General features: G+C 45.9%; 1 protein-coding gene across 14 annotated transcripts in view; it reads left to right on the forward strand.

Moving 5' to 3' along the window:
* The window catches only part of ST3GAL5 (ST3 beta-galactoside alpha-2,3-sialyltransferase 5), a 79,374-nt gene that overhangs the window by 18,014 nt on the left and 39,995 nt on the right, over positions 1–21,365 (forward strand). For 6 of the 14 annotated variants that reach the window (XR_013402375.1, XM_077958293.1, XM_077958296.1 and 3 more), the window contains one exon: positions 1,540–1,660. The exons of 2 other annotated variants lie outside the window; for them this stretch is intronic. Coding sequence is in view for 7 of the 12 variants with exons in the window: in XM_077958293.1 (XP_077814419.1) it covers positions 1,540–1,660 (121 nt within the window). In the remaining 5 variants the exon portion in view is untranslated. Of the gene's footprint in view, positions 1–1,539; positions 1,661–8,770; positions 8,973–21,365 lie in introns of those variants that run through there. 6 more of the 14 variants (XM_077958298.1, XM_077958304.1, XM_077958306.1 and 3 more) reach the window with 2 other exon arrangements.

Raw genomic sequence — 21,365 nt, forward strand, 5'->3', positions numbered from 1 at the left:
TTGGGCTCAAGCGATCCTCCCATCTCAGCCTCCCAAAGTGCTGAGATTGCAGGAGTGAGCCACTGCACCCTGCCTTTGGCTCTTTGTTAGTAGTTTTTCTCTTATATCTTGTTGTTTTACTGGTTTTGTTTGTTTGTTTGCTTGTTTGAAGTGTCTTTCTCTTCTGTTAGACCATTTGATCCTTCAGGGTGAGGACTATGTCTTAGTGTATTTGTCTGTTTTCATGCTGCTGATAAAGAAATACCCATGACTGGGTAATTTATAAGAAAAAGAGGTTTAATGAACTCACAGTTCCATGTGGCTGGGGAGGCCTTACAATCACAGCGGAAGGTGAAAGGCATGTCTTACATGGCGGCAGACAAGAGAGAATGAGAACCAAGTGAAAGGGGTTTCCCCTTATAAAACCATCAGATCTCATGAGACTTCTTCACTACCACAAGAACAATATGGGGGAAACTGCCCCCATGATTCAATTATCTCCCACTGGGTCACTCCAACAACATGTAGGAATTATGGAAGCTACAATTCAAGACGAGGTTTGGGTGGGGACACAGCAAAACCCTATCATTTAGGTAGGCTTGAGGCAGGAGAATAAGGTCTGGAGGCAGGGAACCTAAGACTGATTTGCACTGACTTCCTAAAATTGAATCAAATGGAAAACCCCACCTCTCCACATCCAAGTAACAAAAGGATCAGAGGCTGCTCCCTCAGCACTGCAACACAGATGAAAAATGGAAAGTACCTCTGATTGGTCCTCTCCTGCAACCAGACTGGTCATGGTTCACTCCTTCATTTACATAGGGTATAACTAAGTAACCAGTGGGAAACCTCTGGAGGGTATTTAAACCCCAGAAAATTCTGTGACCAACCCTCTTGAGCCATTCACTCAGGCTGTTCCCACTCTGTGGAGCATACTTTCATTTCAATAAATCTGTGCTTTCTTTGCTTCATTCTTTTGTTGCTTTGTTTGTGCATTTTGTCCAATTCTTTGTTCAAAATGCCACGAACCTGGATGACTACTGACTCGTCAGGACTTTCTACTGGTAACAGGCTCTGGACTCTGACATCCCGGGTTTGAATCCTGACTTTGTGACCCTGGGCAGGTTATTTTATCTCCTTAAGTTTCTTGAAGCCTCAGGTTCCTTGGGTAAGATATGGGGATATGAGACCCTACCTTAAAGGGATACTGTGAAGATAAAATGAAGTAATTTATGTTATGCACTTCGCGTGATGCCTCACATATAACAGGCTCTCAGCAAATGTTTGTAGAATCAATATATGGGTGAAGGACAGACAGAAGGGCGGCCTGAAGATGTGCCTGGATATGTTAATATGTGTCCCTCCACTTCCAGAAGAATTCATTCCACGAGGGACTCTTTCCTCAATCTGAGCCTCTTCTGCCAACCGCCAGCCTTCCCATGATGTTTTTGTGTCGTCTTTTTCCCTCCTTTGTTTGTTTTACTCCCGCTTCGCCTGTGATTGCTCACAGGAAAACATTCCTAGAAAAACCTCAAGAGACCAACTTCTTTTGTGCTTCAGGGCAGCAGACAGAGCCTGTGTTCTGTTGGCTGCAGCTGTGCTCCAGTCCCTGAGGGCCTGCGGAAGAGACAGCGTCTCAGGGGGACCAGGCAGGAGTCCAACAGAAAAAGACAATGCTTCAGTAAGTAACCTGGGCCCGAAACTCCAACACAAAAAGGTTATATCACAGGGCAAGTGACCCCTCACCCCTCCTGCCTCACAGACATCCTCGGTCTTGGCTGCCACCAACATCTTTCTTCCCTCCTTTCCTTCTGGCCACCTACAAAACAGTCACATCAGCATCACCCCTAACAGTTTCAAAGACACTGGGCTCTCAGGGAAGGCACAGCTTCTGTCTTGGTATGGGGTGAGGGCCATTTGGCAGACGAAAAGAAACAGGCCATCTGGAGAGGCCTCTGAGACCTCAGTAATTTGAACCAATGACTCCCTACATTTTTACTTATTGCAAAAAACAACATTATAACAACATTAAAACAGATTTGCTAAAAAAGGAAGAAAGATTATTTGTGATCCCACCACCCTAACACAACTATTTTCTTTTTTCCAAATTATCTTCCAGTTTTTGGCCACATGATAGATGTTTGCATACAATCTGTGTTGCCTTTTTTATTTTTTTCACTTAATATTTCACTTAATTTTTTTCACTTAATATTTCACTTAATATATCCTAAGTCTTTTCCAGTATTGACATATGATCTTCACATTGGCCACATTTTTTTTTCCTGCAAATATTCCAGCCAGTTAGACTGAGGCACAATTAATGATTTCTTAACCTTTGGGGATTCTTGTCCATCCCCTGGAATCTTTGAGGTTGGCTCTTGGCAAAGCTGTAAAGGGAAGTAAGTTTGGTTTTGGGGCCCATCTGCATCCCTTACAAATCTTCTTTCTTCCCTGCTAGCAGTTCTAGCCTAAGAGTTCTATCGCCATATCCCATTCCCCAACCTGTTCTCTAATATTGCACTGCCAGTCATTGTACTATCAAAAAAAGTAATAATATAGGTTCCAATTTTTCTTCAGTGTAAAAGCAATACATATGCATGTTGTCCAATACGGGAAACACAGAACAACAAAAATAAAAATAAGAAGTAAAAATCTGCTATAATCTTGCTGCTTATGATCACATGCCACTGAAGATCCCATTTGTCTGAATTAGGTATTTTCCTCCTGGACTCTTCTCTGCCTTCCAGCCTCATTTCATCATTGCAACTTGTGTTGCGTAAATAGGTACATGGCAAATCAGTTGGGGCACCTGGGGTTGGCTAGTTGAAACCACAGAGGAACTTCCTATCTCATACAACTGAAATGTACAGAGGCAAGATGGACTTCAGGACTGGTTTGATCTAGTGACTCAAATATGTCATAAAGGAAATGGTTTCTTTCTAACAATGGTCTTCTGCTTCCCATAGCATTACTTTCTTCCTAAAATAAGCTCTTCTTGTAGTCCAAGATGTCTGTCTTATCAACAGCTTCTGAGGCTACTTACTGCCTGGTTCTTGTCTAGCAGAACATGAAAGCCTCTCTCCCCCAGCATCTAATAAATTCCTGAGACTTCCTCTGATTGGATCAACGTGGTTCCTATGGCTACCCATGAACCATTCCTAGTGGCAAGGAGGATGGGGCAACTGGCTACTCTGGGTGGCTGAGACCAGTAAGTCTCAAACTCTGGTCTCAGGATCAATTTACACACCTAGAAATTACTGAGGATCCCAAAGAATCTTTTTAACACAGTCTTTCTCTTGATATTTGCCAAATTAGAAATTAACACTGAGAAAGTTTTAAATATTTAATTTAAATATTTAAAATTTAAAATTTTATTAAGTCATTAAAATAATAAATCTGGCTGGGCATGGTGGCTCACACCTACAATCCCAGCACTTTGGGAGGCCGAGAGGGGTGGATCACCTGAGGTCCGGAGTTCATGACCAGCCTGGCCAACATGGTGAAACCCCATCTGTACTAAAAATACAAAACTTAGCTGGGCGTGGTGGTGTGCGCCTATAATCCCAGCTACTTCTGGAGGCTAAGGCAGGAGAATCATCTGAACCTGGGAGGTGGAGGTTGCAGTGAGCCATGATTGTACCATTGCACTCCAGCCTGGGTGGCAGAGCAAGACTCTGTCTCAAGCAAAACATAAATAAATAAAATAATAATAATAATAAAACCATTGCATGTTAATATATATTGATAAAAATAACTTTTTTTTTTGTTTTTAGACAGAGTTTTGCTCTGTCACCCAGGCTAGAGTGCAGTGGCGTGATCTCGGCTTACTGCAACCTCTGCTTCCCAGGTTCAAGCAATTTTCCTGCCTCAGTCTCCTGAGTAGCTGGGATTACAGGCACATGCCAGCGCGCCCTGCTAATTTTTTGTACTTTTAGCAGAGACAGCGTTTCACCATGTTGGCCAGGCTGGTCTCAAACTCCTGACCTCAAGTAATCTGCCCACTTTGGCTTCCCAAAGTGCTGGGATCACAGATGTGAGCCACTGCATGCAGCCAAAACCAGTTTTTTTTGGCTGCATGCAGTGGCTCACATCTGTGATCCCAGCACTTTGAGAGGCCCAGGCAGAAGCAACACTTGAGCCCAGGAGTTTGAGGCCAGCCTGGGCAACAGAGGGAGACCACTGTCTCCACAAAAAATTAGAAATTAGCCTGGCATGGTGTTGGGTACCTGTAGTTCTGTCTACTCGGGGGAGGCTGAGGTAGGAAGATTGCTTGAGCCCAGCAGGTAGAGGTTGCAGTGAGCCGAGATCGTGCCACTGCACTCCAGCCTGGGTAACAGAGTGAGACTCTATCTCCAAAAAAAAAAAAAATGCTGCTGTCCTGGATTTGTAAGTAGCCTGAGTGACTCTTTGCTAATCACTATTCAGAGGCTTCTCTGAGATCAGCCACTGACTTGGAGAGATACCGGTAAAGCTTTGAGAGGTGGAGGCTGATCTTAGTCTACTGTTTCAAGATCTCTGTCTTAATCCAGAATAATAGCTATAATAGCTAAGGATGTCTCGGTGGCTGGTGAGAAGGAAGTTTGGGGGTCTGCTTGTCTTGCTCCCCAAGTGGGTCAACCTAATGTGAGTGGAGTGAATGAGGTAGTAAGGGCTTAACAGATGTCTTGTGAGGCTTCAAGTGAGCTGTGATCATGCCACTGCATATCACCCATGCCTGGGCGACAGAAAAAGACCCCGTCTCAAAAACAAAAACAAAAACAAAAACAAAAAGCTACTATTTCCCAAAACAGAAAGATTAGTGAGAAAAATGACTTTTTTTTTTCTTTTTCTTTTTCTTTTTACTGAATCCCAAATGTGATAGTAAGTTGTTGTTTTGTTTTGTTTTTTTAAAAAAAAAACATTTTTGGAAGTCTCTTTAAGTCTAGCTTAACAGAAGACAGCTGGATTTTTATATCTGCTTCTGTATTCAATCTGTTGCAAATTATTTTGGTTGTAGCACATGAAGAGAACTCGGCCTCACATTGATTTGTAATTGGAAAGTTACAAGTATTTTAAACACCTTTTAAGATAATTGTGAATATTTGTCTTTGATACTACACCAAAACTCTACAAGAGGTTGTTTTTAAATGTTTTTTGCACTGTGGAATCTGAAAACTTCTCTGTAAACTTCTATTGTTAAATTAAAACCCATTGTCTGCCTTGTACTTTAAATGGATCTTTACTCATGGATGACTTTGTAACATCATGTGTTAACCATTTGGAAGGCGATGATTCACTGGGTAAATGTAGTTGTTATACATTATCCAGTATCCAAAAATCACATTCATTAATGTCACCATTGATCTCATCAGAAAGTCCTTAAATATTGAGAAGCCGTTAAGCTCATGGTGATGCACGTTTTCCAAAATTCTAAATTTCTCTTGGAAAGTTGGAATTTTTTCATCATTGGCAACAAATAGTCTATTGTTTTCCTTGAAGACACAGGCTCATTTAGTTCATTTTCAAGAAAATACATACCAAATACCCAAGTCAGAATAATCATAGCTTATCAGACATTTTCTCAAGTAAAAATGGTGTTCCATAAAGAAAAACAGCAAGTTCAGCTTGCAATTCAAACAATTGCACATGTGATTTTCTAAGTTAGAAAATGATCTCACTTAGACAACCGTGTTACATAGACAACTATCTTACATCTGTTTGCAGCAAAAGTACTTTACATGTAGTTTTCGTTTTGTCATATTAAATAATAAAACGCCATGACTCCACTTTGGGAGGCCGAGGCAGGTGGATCACCTGAGGTCAGGAGTTCAAGATCAGCCTGGCCAACATGGTGAAACCCCTGTCTCTACTAAAAATACAAAAATTAGCCAGGATGGTGGCAGGTGCCTGCAATCTCGGCTACTCGGAAGGATGAGGCAGGAGAATTGCTTGAACCCAAGAGGTGAAGGTTGCAGTGAGCTGAGATTATGCCATTGCACTCCAGCCCGGGCAATAAGAGTGAAATTCCATCTTAAAAAAAAAAAAAGCCATGACTCAAGTTTTCAGATTTTAATAATTTTGGCGCCACTGCCTTGATTTCTGAAGGTGCCAGTTGTTTGACCCACCTTTGTTTTTGTGCTGTCAGTCAAGAAGGTAACTGATGTCTTAGATTATTATGAGATAGTTTTGATTTCAGAGTTCCCCTGAAAGGTCCTCAGGGACTCCCAGAGGTCTTTGGACCACATTTTGAGAACCCCTGGCTTAGACCAATCAGAACCCTGTCATAGACTGTGGTAAACTCACTTAAAAGGTATGTTATATCACAAAGGAGGAGGGTGGATGGATGTTGGGGGCAACCACAAGGCCTGCTATGAGAATGACCAAAGCAATCAGCATAAGTAAATAATTAGGCCAGGCGTGGTGGCTCACTCCTGTAATCCCAGCACTTTGGGAGGCTGAGGCAGGAGGATCACTTGAGGTCAGGAGTTTGAGACCAGCCTGGCCAACATGGTGAAACTCTATCTCTTCTAAAACTATGAAAATTAGCTGGGTGTGGTGACCCTTGCCTGTAATCCCAGCTACTCAGGAGGCTGAGGCAGGAGAATTGCTTGCACCCAGGAGGTGGAGGTTGCAGTGAGCCGAGATCATGCCACTGCACTCCAACCTGGGTGACAAAGTGAGACTCTGTCTCTTAAAAAAAAAAAAAAAAAAAAAAAAAAGTGTTGCTGTCCTGGATTTGTAAGTAGCCCGAGTGACTGTTTGCTAGTCACCATCCAGAAGCTTCTCTGAGATCAGCCACTGACTTGGAGAGATACCAGTAAGGCTTTGAGATCTAGAGGCTGATCTTAGTCTGCTGTTTGGAGATCTCTGTCTTAATCCAGAATAATAGCTAAGGATGTCTCTGTGGCTGGTGAAATGGAAGTTTGGGGGCCCGCTTGTCTTGCTGCCCAAGAGGGTCAACCTAATGTGAGTGGAGTGAATGAGGTAGTAAGGGCTTAACAGATGTCTTGTGATGCCGGGGCAGGAGGTAGCTTCAAGTTCCTTTTCTTCCTCACCCCCACCTTACACCCATCCTTGGAAGCTGGGATAATGCTGACTCTCATGGCAGCCAAAATGCTATCAGGACTGGCTTTGCAGACAAGGGGAATCTGGAAGAGAAGGGTAGGGGCAGCGGAGACAGAGAGCGGTAAAGAGTGTTGCATCAAGCACATGTGTCAGAGGCGTTTAAACCAGAGTGCCTCCATTTTGAGTGAAGGCTAGAAAAATGAGGCTGGGACTTGCTAGTCCGCATTCCCTGAAAGTTAGGCATTCCTAGCCTCTAGATGTTTATGGTTAAGGGAACAAATTAATAATGCTTACTAAACAGACCCAGACTTGAGAGTGTCCAGATATCCCGATATCTGGAGAACAAAGGCATTCCTAATTTTGCTTTAAAAATAATAATATTGATTATTGCAAAATATGGTAATTAGGAAAATTAATCCTTTATCACAAACCCTTGTAGCAGAAGATATCTCCCCATATATACAAGCATGACAAGCATTGTACCTTAGTTGGATACGTCCCTCCTCTTATTTTCAGGAATGCCCTGCTGGAGTGCAGTGGCGATCTCGGCTCACTGTAACCTCTGCCTCCCGGGTTCAAGCGATTCTCCTGCCTCAGCCTCGTGAGTACCTGAGACAACAGGCTTGCGCCACCACGCCCGGCTAAATTTTGTATTTCTAGTAGAGACGGGGTTTTGCCATGTTGGCCAGCTGGTCTGGAACTCCTGACATCAGGTGATCTGTGCGTCTCAGCCTCCCAAAGTGCTGGGATTATGCGTGAGCCACCGTGCCCAGACACCACTTTACTTTCTTAATAAACTTGCTTTTACTTTGCACTGTGGATTTGCTCTGAACTGTTTCTTGCATGAGATCCAAGAATCCTCTCTTGGGGTCTAGATCGGGACCCCTTTCCTGTAACACATGGACCTTGGGCTGATCTCCAAGATTAAGAGGGCAAGGTACTCAGCAGCTCTGCCTGGCTAGCCTCGGCCAACTTACCGGATTTAAATCGCCCAGTGACAGCTTTTCCTCCAATATTTTCAAAATGCTCCCAATATCCTCACGTTAGAACAATCCAGAAATAGTCTTATGGTAAAACACTTTTGGGAGGTGTGAAAGTAGAGTCCTCCCACTGTTTCCTTCACAACGCTTTTTGCCCCAACCTCGATCGCCCAGGCAGCACATTTTTTTCCGGCACCCCCACCAAGGGAAGAACAGAGACATCTCCAAACCAGCTGTCCTGCGCCAAGCTGTTACAAAAAAGAGAGATGAGGCTCCCAGTTTATGCAAACATATTTGGCTCGGTGTCTAGGATCTTCTTTTTCAAACCCAGAAGGGGATTGCAGGCACACGGCCGCGGCGCTGTGTCTGCCGCTCTGAAAGGAAGTCGACCTCCTTGACTGGCTTCACTGGAGTCCGGTCCGAAATCACCGGAAAGTTGCAGGCGCACAGTATACGCTCAGCTGTGTCCAAAAAATAACCTATCAATCACTGCCTTAAGCTTTGTTTCCTTCCTGAATTTTTTTATTTTCACGAATATTTATGCTTTTACAAACTGTTTATCATTTCCTCTCCAGAACCAAGAGGGGCTCGCCCCAGCCCGGCCCCCGCCCCGGGTGCGTCCCTGCAGGGGGCGCCCTACTCCGACAGTGCCCACTGCTCCGCAGGGCGGACGGGCCGCGCGCCCGGGGGCGGGGCCTCTGCGGAGGCATCGTGCTCTCCGATTGGCCTTCCGCGTCCTCGTGACGCCAGACCCCGCCCACGCGCCCCTCCTCCGCATCTGCGCGGGGGAGCGGCGGCCCACGGCTGAATGGGCGCGAGTGCGGTGCCGGGGGCGGGTGGGGGTGCTGGGTCCCGGGCTGGCTGCCGGCCGGCGCCCCCTCACTAGTATGCGGAGGAAGGCCGCGGGCTGGGCGGAGCGGCGTCCCCTGCAGCCGCGGACAGAGGCAGCGGCGGCACCTGCCGGCCGAGGTACGTGGCGCAGCCCCCTCCTCGGCGTCGCGGGGGCCCGGGGGCCGGGGGCTGCGGCGGCGACCTGTCTCTGCCCGGCTAGGCGCGGCGTTTCCGCCTCGAACGCCGCGGGCAGCGCCCAGGGCACGGCACCCTCAGGCGAGCCCGGCCGGGGCGCAGGCGAAGGGTCGTGGTCTCGGGCCGTGTGGACCGGGCAGGGGCGCCCGGGCAGGTGTGGAGGCGGTGGAGGGTGGGGCGGACCGCCGGTTGTCGGGTCCAGCCGCAGTGGCCCTTTCCCCGCCGCTTTCTACTGCAGCTTGGGATTTAATTCATTGCTGGAAGCTTCGGAGCTAGCAGAGCCGAGTTAACTCGTTTTCCTGGGATGGGCTTAGGGGACCCCTTGCAGGGTTACTAGCGGCTCCTGAAACCGCTCTCTGCATCCATCGGGGAGGCGTGATGTGGGGCCGCTGGTAGAAATTCGCCGGTGACCTTCCCTGCACCCTCTCTGCAGCCAGCCTTGCAGAGAAGACAGGTTTTGGCGACCTTTTGATTTCTTCTGAATTGTAAGCCGTGGCTTGACGGGGGTGTGCATTCATTGTACGCCTTGCGTGTGTAAGTAACACAGGGTTTTCCGAGAGCATCCCCGAGGAGCCCTGCCCCTACCCCACACCAGCTTGGTGACCTTGGCAGACACTGATCCCGCTGTGGGGCTCCGGCTCTTGGTCTCTCCTGAGAAGCTTACCCTTATGGCCGAGGTCCGTTCCAGGCCCCGGGTTTTTCTAATGACAAAAAAAATACGTTTACGAGGATAGAGGGTCCTGCAGAATCACTAGCTGACTCGGAAGACGAATTTTATATCTTCATGTCTTAAGTCATGCATGCGGCCTTTGCTTAATTAGGCATCGTTCATTTGAAGGGGGAAAATGGTTTTATGTGCTGCGCTTCATTTGGCACCGGTGGTTGCCTGCGCCTCGTGCCAGAGCCGTGCTGGGTGTCACAGAGAGGAAGGAGACTCGTCTCCTGCCCTCTGGTGTTTAGCTGCCCTCCCCCGGGCTTATGGCTGCTAATCCTTTTCAACGGAAGGATACAGCTGCTGAAACTGTGGAAGAGGAATCCATTTCTGCTGCATGAAGGGGCACAGACTTGAATACAGTCAGGACAGGTTGTGGTTTCACTTGGGTAATCCTGAGAGCTTGACAGCTTTCAGGAGTGTCCAACATTGGTAGTCACAGAGCCTGGAAGCACCTGAATTCCAGCTGTCACTTTGAGAAGGAGATTCATACGAACTGCGAGAGCATATAACCAGCATGTCTTGAGTCTTTTACCCGTGTGCCTGTTATATGGGTGCTGCTGTTTTTGTAAGATGAAATGACCCTTGGATATTCTTGATTATGATCAGCGTTTCTTCGTCTAGGCAAGAAAAGAAATAGGTGAGATAGGAAGGCATGAAGGGGCTCATGGAAGAGAGAGGGCTGGCAGGCATAAATTCTGAGAGCTCACATTTACGACTGTTTAGACGGTTCTTATAATTTTGGCATAAATTGTAAATTGTTGCATGTTACCAAAATAGATTGGTGATGAATGTTAAGGATATATCCATGGCAGAATAAGAACACACTCTTTGTTCTTTGGTTTGCCTCCTCTGGTTCTTCTCTGCTTGCCTTGTGGGACTGTTTGCAGCGGTGAGGGGAATTTATCTAGCAGGTTGACTCTCAGGAGGCAGTGAATGAAAAGAGGTTAGTGAGTCCTCTGTGGGAGTCCATTCCAGGTCCTGGAGGGCTGAAGTGGGTGTCTTGGAGCCAGCAGTTTCTGGGAGAAGGGATAAGGCTCTCACCTTCCACACTCTACTGGCTCCTGAGGAGCAATTTAATCCGCACTGCCTGTGGACACGATGGAGGACTGAGATCACTCCCAAAGGGCGTGCTCCGTGGTTTTAGTCTGCTGGGAAGCTCAGGCAGAAGTAAAACAACTGAGAATATACACACGTTAATGATGCTCCGAGCTTCCTAACTGCTGAGGAAGGAAAAGCAAGGGCTGGATCAGTGTGGGTGGCATAAGTTAGCAGAGGCATCCAAACTGGGGTGAATCACAGGCCTGGTGTGGGAGGAAACCATAAATATGTTGGTGACACGCAGGCTCGCCCAGGAGACAGCCAGCTTAAGCACATGTGCAAAGGAGAAGCAAGCGAAATGCGTAAGGGAGCAGGAGAAAAGTCAGCTTTGAGACTTCAAGGACACTACCAGGCTTGTCTTACTTACCTGGACACCAGACAGACAAAGGTTTCTTTTTTTTTTCTTTTTTTAAAGTATAGCGTAGATACTAGGAAAGTAGACATACCATAAGTGTCCTGCTCAATGAATTTTCCAGCCTGAACGTGCCCATGCACTCAACACTTAGATCAACAAACAGAACTGGCCGGGACCCTGGGAGCTCCCCTTGTGTTGTACTCCAGTCATGGCCTCCCCCAGGATCAGCCTTGAACTCCTGGACTCAAGCAATCCTCCTGCCTTAGCCTCCTCAGTAGCTGAGACTACAGGTGCACACCACCAGACCCAGCTAATTTATTTTATTTTATTTTTGTAGCGACGGCTCCCACCATGTTGTCCAGGCTGGTCCCCAACTCCTGGCCTCAAACTCTTCTCCCACATTGGCCTACCAAAGCGCTGAGGTTACAGGCGTGAGCAAATGTGCCCGGCTAGTGTATGTCTTCTTTCCTTAAGCATTGAGTTTCTGAGAGTCACTCATGGTGGTGCCCATGGTTGAAGCATGTTCACTCATTGGTGATAGGGGCCATCGGGTGAATATACCACATAGTCACGCATTGTCAGTGACATTTGGGCAGTTTCAGCGTTTGTCTGTTACAGAAAGTGCCACTGTGACCACTCTAGAGTCTGGCTTTGGTACATATTTGTATGCATTTCTGATAGGTCTATACCTAGGCGTGGTATTGCTGTTTTAGGAGCCCTGGGCACACCTATTTTATTCCAGTTTTGAAATGACCACATTGATAGTTCCTGTTAGCTGATGAGGGCGACAGTTCTAAGGAGACTGGGGCAGGAATCAGGAGTCCTTCTAGCAGTCAGGATCAGTTTCTACCTGGCTATGTATGGTGTCAGTAAGTGTCGTCACCTATAGGCCACAGTCTCCCAGTGGGTCAGGCAGCAGGGCAAGCTGAGCTGTGGGGAACCGTTAGCTCCTAAAGAGCCTCGACCTAAGGGAAGTGTTTCTCCGATGAAACTGCCTGGCTTGGTCTCAACTCCCACCCTTCTTGCTGCAAACAAACCCCCGCTCTTTGAGCTCTCATAATACTGTACTTCCTATACTTTATGTCTACTTCTCTGGCCTGCTTTCTCTGCATTTCTGCTCAAAATTATCCGTGACCTAGAGGAAAAGCCCATTTCTTATGTGGGTTTTTGAGGCCATGTAAGACATTTTTGTTGTCCTGTTATTACAGCATGGAACAATATTCAGAATTAAGTTATTGGATGGTTCACCAAGTCCTGTACCCATGAATTCTTTCCTTTTTTCCTTCAATTTTTAACATCTGGAATTATAACACTTAAGTATCATGTGATAGGATAGGATCAGTTTGATAACAGATTAGAAAGGTCTGCTTTGGTGGAATAGTACTTCTGTCTTTTGACCGTTAAGGCTGTGTTTAAGACCATGTCTTTTTCATGATTCAGGGCTTATGTGTATTGAGTTCTGAGCAGGGGCAGTTTTTCTGTTACACGTATCGTTTCTTCCTCAGCCTTCCTCTCTCCTCAGCGTCTGCATTTTTATCCTCTTCTGCCCTGTTCTTCACCCCCTTTTTGCTTTTCATAAACATCTTATTCTCATCTCTAATCTATACTCTAGCAGAAGAGAGTAGGACAAGTATGGCCTCTGATACTCTCCTCTCTTTGCTTGTCACTTTCTGCAATCTAGTTGTTGTCACCCAGGACTTGGGAACTGATGTGGGCTTCTTGCTCATCCTTCCTCTAGATCACTACTGTGCAGTGGAAATATAACCTGACCCACACATCTAATTTTATATTTTCTAGTAACTACATTTTAAAAATTGAAAAGAAACAGGTGGATCAAAGTTTCAATTTCCCAAAAAGTTTCCATTTCTAAACTCTTATGCACCTAATAACACAGCTGCACACTATGTAAATTATTAATGAGCTGCTTTATACTCTGCTTTTCACGGTAAGTTCACTCCCTGCCCCCACAAGTGAACCCACATGCTACAAAACATAGATATGACAAAAAGAAATAAATGCTTTCCTACTCACTTTATTCTCATCTATTGTAGATATGTTACATATACTAACTAATGTAATTTTCACCACAACCCTAAGTGTTTGGTGCCATTGTCATCCCCATTTTATAAAGGAGGGTATTGAGGAAGAGAGGTTAAAAAGCCATAGGGGGCAGAGCTGGGTTCAGACTCAGGCAGTCTGGCCTGGAGGTGGTAAATGAAGCTGTTGTATCCATGTCTTTGTGGTCTGTAGTGCATTCCCAGCCTGCCCCGTGGAACAGCTCCTGGTGAAGTTGGCCAGGATGATCTCAGGGGCCTGAGAGATGGCTCCATCCTGTCAGGTGAGTGCGCTCCTGGGCAATGCCATCATCGCTTGCTTTCAGCTCCATAGCAGTCTCCTAACTCGTCCTGCTTCATGAGAGGACTTCCCCATCTCCAGTCCAGCCTCGAGAGAGGTCTCCAAAATCCAGTTCCACTTTAAACCACCCCACCACCGGTTGCTCCCTTTTATGCTTAGAGTAAAATTGTGGCCCCCTGTGGCATGGACTGCTTGCTTTTCTAGCGTCTCAGGGTGCTGTGCCCTCCTGGGTAGACCCTTTAGGCACACTGCACTTGGCATTCTTTAGGCACGCTGCACTTGACATTCTGCCATCCATCCCCACTGTCCCTGCTCCCAAAGCACCTGCCTCTCCCATCCCACTCCAGTTCCTATTCAGACCTGGGCAGAAACATTCTTTCCTCTGGGAGCCCTTTCCTAAGACACACATTGTATTATCACACTGCTGATAAAGACATACCCCAGACTGGGCAATTTACTAAAGAAAGAGGTTTAATTGGACTTAAGGATCCATGTGGCTGGGGAAGGTCTCACAATCATGACAGAGGGCAAAAGGCACTTCTTGCATGGTGGAGGCAAAAGAGAAGGAGGAAGAAGCAAAAGTGGAAATCCCTGATAAACCCATCAGATCTCATGGGACTTATTCACTATTGTGAGACTAACACGGGAAAGACCGGCCCCCATGATTTAATTACCTACCCCTGGGTCCCTCCCACAACACGTGAGAATTCTGGGAGATACAATTCAAGTTGAGATTTGGGTAGAGACAGAGCCAAACCATATCGTTCCTCTCCCGGCCCCTCCAAATCTCATGTCCTCACATTTCAAAACCAATCATGCCTTCCCAACACTCCCCCAAAGTCTTAGCTCCTTTCAGCATTAACCCAAAAGCCCACAGTCCAAAGTCTCATCGGAGACAAGCCAAGTCCCTTCTGCCTATGAGCCTGTAAAATCAAAAGCAAGTTAGTTAGTTCCTAGATACAATAGGGGTACAGGCATTGGGACAGCTATTCCAAATGGGGGAAATTGGCCAAAACAAAGGGGCTGCAAGCCCCATGCAAGTCCGAAATCCAGAGGAGAAGTAAATTTTTTTTTTTTGAGACAAAGTCTCTCTCTGTTGCGCAGGCTGGAGTGCAGTGGCATGTGATCTCAGCTCACTGCAACCTCCACCTCCTGGGTTCAAGTGATTCTCCTGCCTCAACCTCCCAAGTAGCTGGGATTACAGGTGCATGCCACCACATCTGGCTAATTTTTTTTTTGTATTTTTAATAGAGATGGGGTTTCACTATGTTGGCCAGGCTGGTCTTGAACTCCTGACCTCAAGTACTCCACCTTGGCCTCCCAGAGTGCTAGAATTACAGGTGTGAGCTACCGCATCTGGCCCAAATCTTAAAGTTCCAAAATGATCTCGTTTGACTCCATGTCTCTCATCCAGGTCATGCTGATGCAAGAGTTAAGTTCCCATGGTCTTAGGCAGCTCTGCCCGTGTGGCTTTGCAGGTTACAGCCTCCCTCCTGGTCGCTTTCATGGGCTGGTGTTGAGTGCCTGAGACTTTTCCAGGTACATGGTGCAAGCTATCAGTGGATCTACGATTCTGGGATCTGGAGGACAGTGACCCTCTTCTCACAGCTCCACTAGGTAGTGCCCCATTAGGGCTCTGACCCCACATTTTCCTTCTGCACTGCCCTAGCAGAGGTTCTCCATGAGGGCCCCATCCCTGCAGCAAACTTTTGCCTGGGCATCCAGGCCTTTCCATACATCTGAAATCTAGGCACAGGTTCCCAAACCTCAGTTCTTGACATCTGTGCACCCGCAGACTCAACACCTCATGAAAGCTGCCAAGGCTTAGGGTTTCCACCCTCTGAAGCCACAGCCCAAGCTGTACATTGGCCCCTTTCAGCCACGGCTGGAGTGGCTGGGACACAGGGCACCAAGTCCCTAGGCTGCACACAGCATGGGGACTCTGGGCCTGGCCCATGAAACCACTTTTTCCTCCTGGGCCTCCAGGCCTGTGATGGGAGGGGCTGCGGTGAGTGTCTCTGATGTCGCCTGGAGACATTTTCCCCATGGTCTTGGGGATTAACATTAGGCTTCTTGCTGCTTATGCAAATTTTTGCAGCTGGCTTGAATTTCTCCCCAGAAAATGGGGTTTCCTTTTCTGTCGCATAGTCAGGCTGCAAATTTTCTGAACTTTTATGCTCTGTTCCCCTTTTAAAACTGAATGCCTTTAACAGTACCCAAGTCACCTCTTGACTGCTTTGCTGCTTAGAAATTCTTCCACCAGGTACCCTAAATCATCTCTCTCAAGTTCAAAGTTCCACACATTTCTACAGAAGGGGCAAAATGCTGCCAGTCTCTTTGCTAAAACATAACAAGAGTCACCTTTTCTCCAGTTCCCAAGAAGTTCCTTATCTCCATCTGAGACCACCACAGCCTGGATTTTTATTGTCCATGCTACTGTCAGCATTTTGGGCAAAGTCATTCAACAAGTCTCTAGGAAATTCCAAACTTTCCCACATTTTCCTGTCTTTTCTGAGCCCTTCAAACTGTTCCAATTTCTGCCTGTTACCCAGTTTTAAACCTGCTTCCAGATTTTCGGGTATCTTTTCAGCAATGCCCCATCTACTGGTACCAATTTACTGTATTAGTCCATTTTCATGCTGCTGATAAAGACATACCTGAGACTGGGCAATTTATAAAAGAAAGAGGTTTAATTGGACTTACAGTTCCACATGTCTGGGGAAGGTCTCACAATCATGGTAGAGGGCAAAAGGCACTTCTTACATGGCAGCAGCAAGAGAGAATGAGGAAGCAGCAAAAGCAGAAACCCCTGATAAACGCATCAGATCTCGTGAGACTTATTCAATATCATGAGAATAGCACGGGAAAGACCAGCCCCCGTGATTCGATTACCTCCCCTGGGTCCCTCCCACAACACGTGGGAATTCTGTGAGATACAATTCCAGTTGAGATTTGGATGGGGACCCAGCCAAACCATATCACACATACATCCCAAATTTGAAACATCATCTGACACTCTGCCCCCATGTCCAACATAGATAAGTTAAAATAGACCTACTTGTCTGCTTTTTAAAATGAAATTATGAGAGTATTTTGTTTCTTGTGGGGTTTTTTGGTTTTTTTTTGTTTTTTTTTTTTTTTTTTGAGACAGATTCTTGCTCTGTCACCCAGGCTGGAGTGCGGTGGCACCATCTTGGCTCACTGCAACCTCAGCCTCCCAGGATCAACTGGTTCTCCTGTCTCAGCCTCCCGAGTAGCTGCGACTCTACAGGTGTACGCCACCACGCCCAGCTAATATTTGTATTTTTAGTAGAGATGGGTTTTGCCATGTTGGTCAGGCTGATCTTGAACTCCTGACCTAAGGTGATCCATGCGCCTCAGCCTCCCAAAGTGCTGGGATTACAGGCATGAGCCACCATGCCCAGCCTGTGAGAGCTTTTTGAAGTAGGGACAGTGTGTGTGTTTCTTGTTGCTATCTCCCCAGGCACATACTCCTATTTGATCAAAAATGGATTGTATAATTAAAAACTGTTATGTCTGTTGGGGAGCCTGCCCAAATGCTGGTTTCCCAGAATTTCAGAGCCAACAGTAAAAGGGATGTGATTGGGGCATAAAAGGAAATTATATGTTTTAGTTAGACCTGAATATATGTTGTTGGTTTTAGAAATGGAAATGTAACTTGTTCTGAGTTTTAAGCAGCCCAAACAAAATCTCCTTTTGTCTCCTGTACAATACATTCTCCTTCTCCTTCCAACCCTAAATTGCCAGGTCGTGCCAAACTCCAGGTTATCACTGTCTCAGTCACTGTCCCTCCAGTTCCTTTTCTAGGGTCATTATTGTTTTCTGATTTGGAGCTTTCTATGACTCCTTTGGTTCTTCTGTTCCTATGAGACATACAGGATTACTGAATACCATGGGTTATTGGAAAAAACTGCCTAGCAAATTCCCCACCTTCCCTTCCCATCCACCTGGACAGGGTGTTCCCTGAATATTTCTAAGGTCCTATTTGGTGATATCACTTTTATGCTCCAAAACCTTAAGAACTTTCACCCTTACTCTTTCTGGGGCAGTGGGCTCTTCATTGTTTTAGAATTTGCTCACAAACTTTCCCATCATCTGATACTTTGTGTTCTCCATTCTGCTGAAGTTTAGTAAAAGCCCCACATGTTGGAGCCTTTGGGTACTGGATCCCAGAATTGCTTTTTGTTAATAGTTCTGCTGACTTTCGCTTTCTCCTATTAAGTATTATTTATTCAGCCCAACTACTTGTATTTCCTTTGGGTTAAGAGGGAAGTGTTCCATTAAACATTTAGCTTCTAGATTTTGCTGTATTTGAGGCATTCATGGGATTGCCGCAGAGTTGTTCTGTCGTAGCGGATTCTGCGTGTATAATATGCTGTCACACAGGCCCACCACAGGAGAGCTATTATGTAAAAGCTTGGTGGGACCCCTAGGGGAGGGGCAGTTTTGGGGCAATTTCTTCAGTTTACCCCTAGGGTCATGTCTTGCTCCCTCTGGCCTCTTTCTCTTTGAGGGACACCCCTACCTTTGCCCGTAAATCATCTTGAGAAACAGTAACATTTGAAGCCTTCTTGCATACCTTCTCCCCTGCACCTCCCCCTCTTTAGCCTCCTGAATTTGTTACACAGGATGGATCTTGGCTGGCCTAGTGCTATAATAATAGCCCCTCCTGGCTTGGTCACCAAGTCCTGTGGCACCTTCCTCCTCCACATCTCTTGGTTGGCCACCTTCCGCCCTTTCTAGCTGTGGCTCAGCTCCTCCGTCACCCCTCACCACACTGACCTCAATGGCCTTTTGACCACCCTGTCCCTTGGCCTCTTTCATTCCAATATGAGCTCACCACTCTCCTACTTAAGAACCACTTAGGACCATCTCCTTTGTGTAACATAAGAGGGCCTGGTTCCTTCCTAGCTGCATCTTCTACCCACTCCTCCCCAGGCCCCAGCATACACCTCTCTCTGTGTGTCTTGGCATTACCTTCCATCTGGAATGCCTCCTCCTCTCTCTCTTCTGTCTCCAGAGTCTTAGTCATTCTTCAAGGACCCATTCATACATAACCTCCTCAGGGAAGCCTCCCTGATTCCTCTGATGGAGCCTGTGGTTTCCTGCCCAGGATGCGCAAGGTCTACTGTAGCTCCTCTATCACAGCATTAGTTGGTATTTTGAGTATTTGGGCATTTTCAGTTTTCCTGGCTGGATTATTCATTTAAAGAGGAAAGTGGCTGTGTCTTATTTATTTTTATATTCCCAGTGCCTGGTGTATGGAAGAAGCTTATGAAATTTTTATTTAAAGGATTGTTAGGTAAACAAAGGAAATTAGACAACCATACAGGCCAGCTCTTCTCAACTGAGGTTCTACAGGAGACTTTTGCCCCAATACTGTCAGGCAACCATTGTATGTTATGAATTAACTTCTCTCCTTGCTTCTGGAATGATTCTAGTTATAGATCATTCCTGGGAGAATTGGGAAAAATCTATCCTTTTTTGTAGGACTTCATTCCCGAGTGGAATGCACTTTGAATGAGGCTGGTGTAGATAGCATGATCCCCGTCATGGCAATATATCTATGCAGAGAGCAGAAGCTGACAGAATACAGACCAGAATGTTAACAGTGGGTATCCCTGGGTTGTAAGATAACAGTGATTCTTAAATGTTCTGTTCTTACATTATTTTCTGAAATTTCTATTTGTGTGCTAACAGGGTTTTAAAAATATTTCTTGAATAAGGCAAATCAGAGTTTCTAAACCTGTTCATCAGTTGAGAGTAGAGTTCTTGTTTTTAAATGTAGCACCCTACATTGTGCCACCGTGAGCCGGGAATCACCAAGCTGAGCCACGCAGCGTTGCCCTTGGAAAATCAGGCATTGGTGTGAGGATGGCTCCAGCTGTTAGCTCTCTGGACCTGGGTATCTCTTCTTGCTGCCACTGGACACTTTGTGAATTGAAGGGCTAAGTTTCTAGCAGACATGGAAGCACCAATAGAGAAATTACCATACTCCCAACTCATATATACTGTATTCTCAAAAGCAAATCTGGAGGTTATTTCTTTTTTTTTTTTTTAATAGCTAAGAGTGAACATAAACGGGGGAATTAAGTCTGATATGAGTCTTACATGTTAATTTTTGTTCATCACCTACTGTTTTATCCAGCCCTAGTTTCATTCCTGAGGTTTGAATTTGTTTGACTTCACACAGTCATGTCCTTCTCCTGCAAGAATCTACCAGTCGATACTGAAACAAGTAGATTTGACGATAAACAGGATATTTACTTAGTCTCTAAGTTTCTCCCATCAAGTCACTATTAATTATGAAGGGAAAATAGTTAACTCGACAGTGGAAAAACCTATCGTCTACCACCTTAACCCTTAATCGAATCAACATCACATGCCTCCTGAGAAGTGCTTTGAGAAGGGCACAGGATCACTTCTGTGATATTCCGGCCAAAAATGCATAAATTGAATCTAATCATGAAGAAACATTAGACAAACTCTAGTTGAGGGACTTTCTACGAAATAATTGACCTGTACTTTTCAAAAATGCCAAGGTCGTGAAAGAAAAAGGAACTGTTTCAGATTAAAGAAGGCTAAAAGAACATGACAGTGAATGCCAAACGATCCTAGACTGGACTCTGTAACAGAAAATAACATATATACTTGCTGTTTTTGTTCTAAGGCCGTCATTGGGGCTAGTGGAGAAATTTATATAAGGTCTTTAGGTAACAGTACTGAATCAGTGTTAATTTCCTAATTATCATTATGCCGTGGTTGTTTAAAGGGGATGTCTTTGTTTTTAGGAAATACTGAAATATTTAGGGGTAGGTGTCATCATGTCTTCAACTTTCAAATGGTCCAATAAATATGCACACAGTATACTAATGGAATGGCAGCACAAATGTGATAAAATGGTAACAACTGGGGAGTCTGGTTAAAGGGCAGATGGAAATTCTTTGTACTATTTTTGCAACTTTAAGTTTGAAATTATTTCAAGATAAAGTTTAAAAACTGCAGCCTCCAGGTTGTGGGTGCTGTGGCCAATCTAGCATCGGAAGCTACCGTGGGGCTTCTCAGTGTCTGCCCTTTCCATGGTCATTACAGAAGTCATGCCCACAACACTGAGCTTTCTTGCAGAATTTGTTTTGTCTCCTCTGGTACCATCAGAAAACAGGGTGGAGGGCCGGACGCGGTGGCTCACACCTCCCAGCACTTTCGGAGGCTAAGGTGGGCAGATCACTTGAGGTCAGGAGTTCAAGACCAGCCTGGCCAACAAGGTGAAACCCCATCTCTACTAAAAATACAAAAATTAGTTGGGTGTGGTGGCGCACGCCTGTAATCCCAACTACTCAGGAGGCTGAGGCGGGAGAATCGCTTGAAACCTGGGAGTTCAAGACCAGCCTGGCCAACAAGGTGAAACCCCATTTCTACTAAAAATACAAAAATTAGTTGGGTGTGGTGGCACGCACCTGTAATCCCAGCTACTCAGGAGGCTGAGGCGGGAGAATCGCTTGAAACCTGGGAGGCGGAGGTTGCGTTGAGATCGTGCCACCTGGCTCCAGCCTGAGCAACAGAGTGAGACTCCATCTCAAAAAAAAAAAAAAAGAGAGAGAGAAAGAAAAGAAAACAGGGTGGAGGAACACTAACAGTGTGGCTTTGCTGGACCAGAAGGTTCCTTCTAGCCCCCAACCACCCATTGTCACTGCTATTTTAGGGGACTGCAGTCCTTGTAGCTGTCAGGCATCTGGTCAACCAGCTCTGACCCATACATTTACCTGGTATAGACTAGCCCTACAGCTGCCCC

This window comes from Macaca mulatta, chromosome 13 (genome assembly GCF_049350105.2).
Source record: "Macaca mulatta isolate MMU2019108-1 chromosome 13, T2T-MMU8v2.0, whole genome shotgun sequence".
NCBI lineage: Eukaryota > Metazoa > Chordata > Mammalia > Primates > Cercopithecidae > Macaca > Macaca mulatta.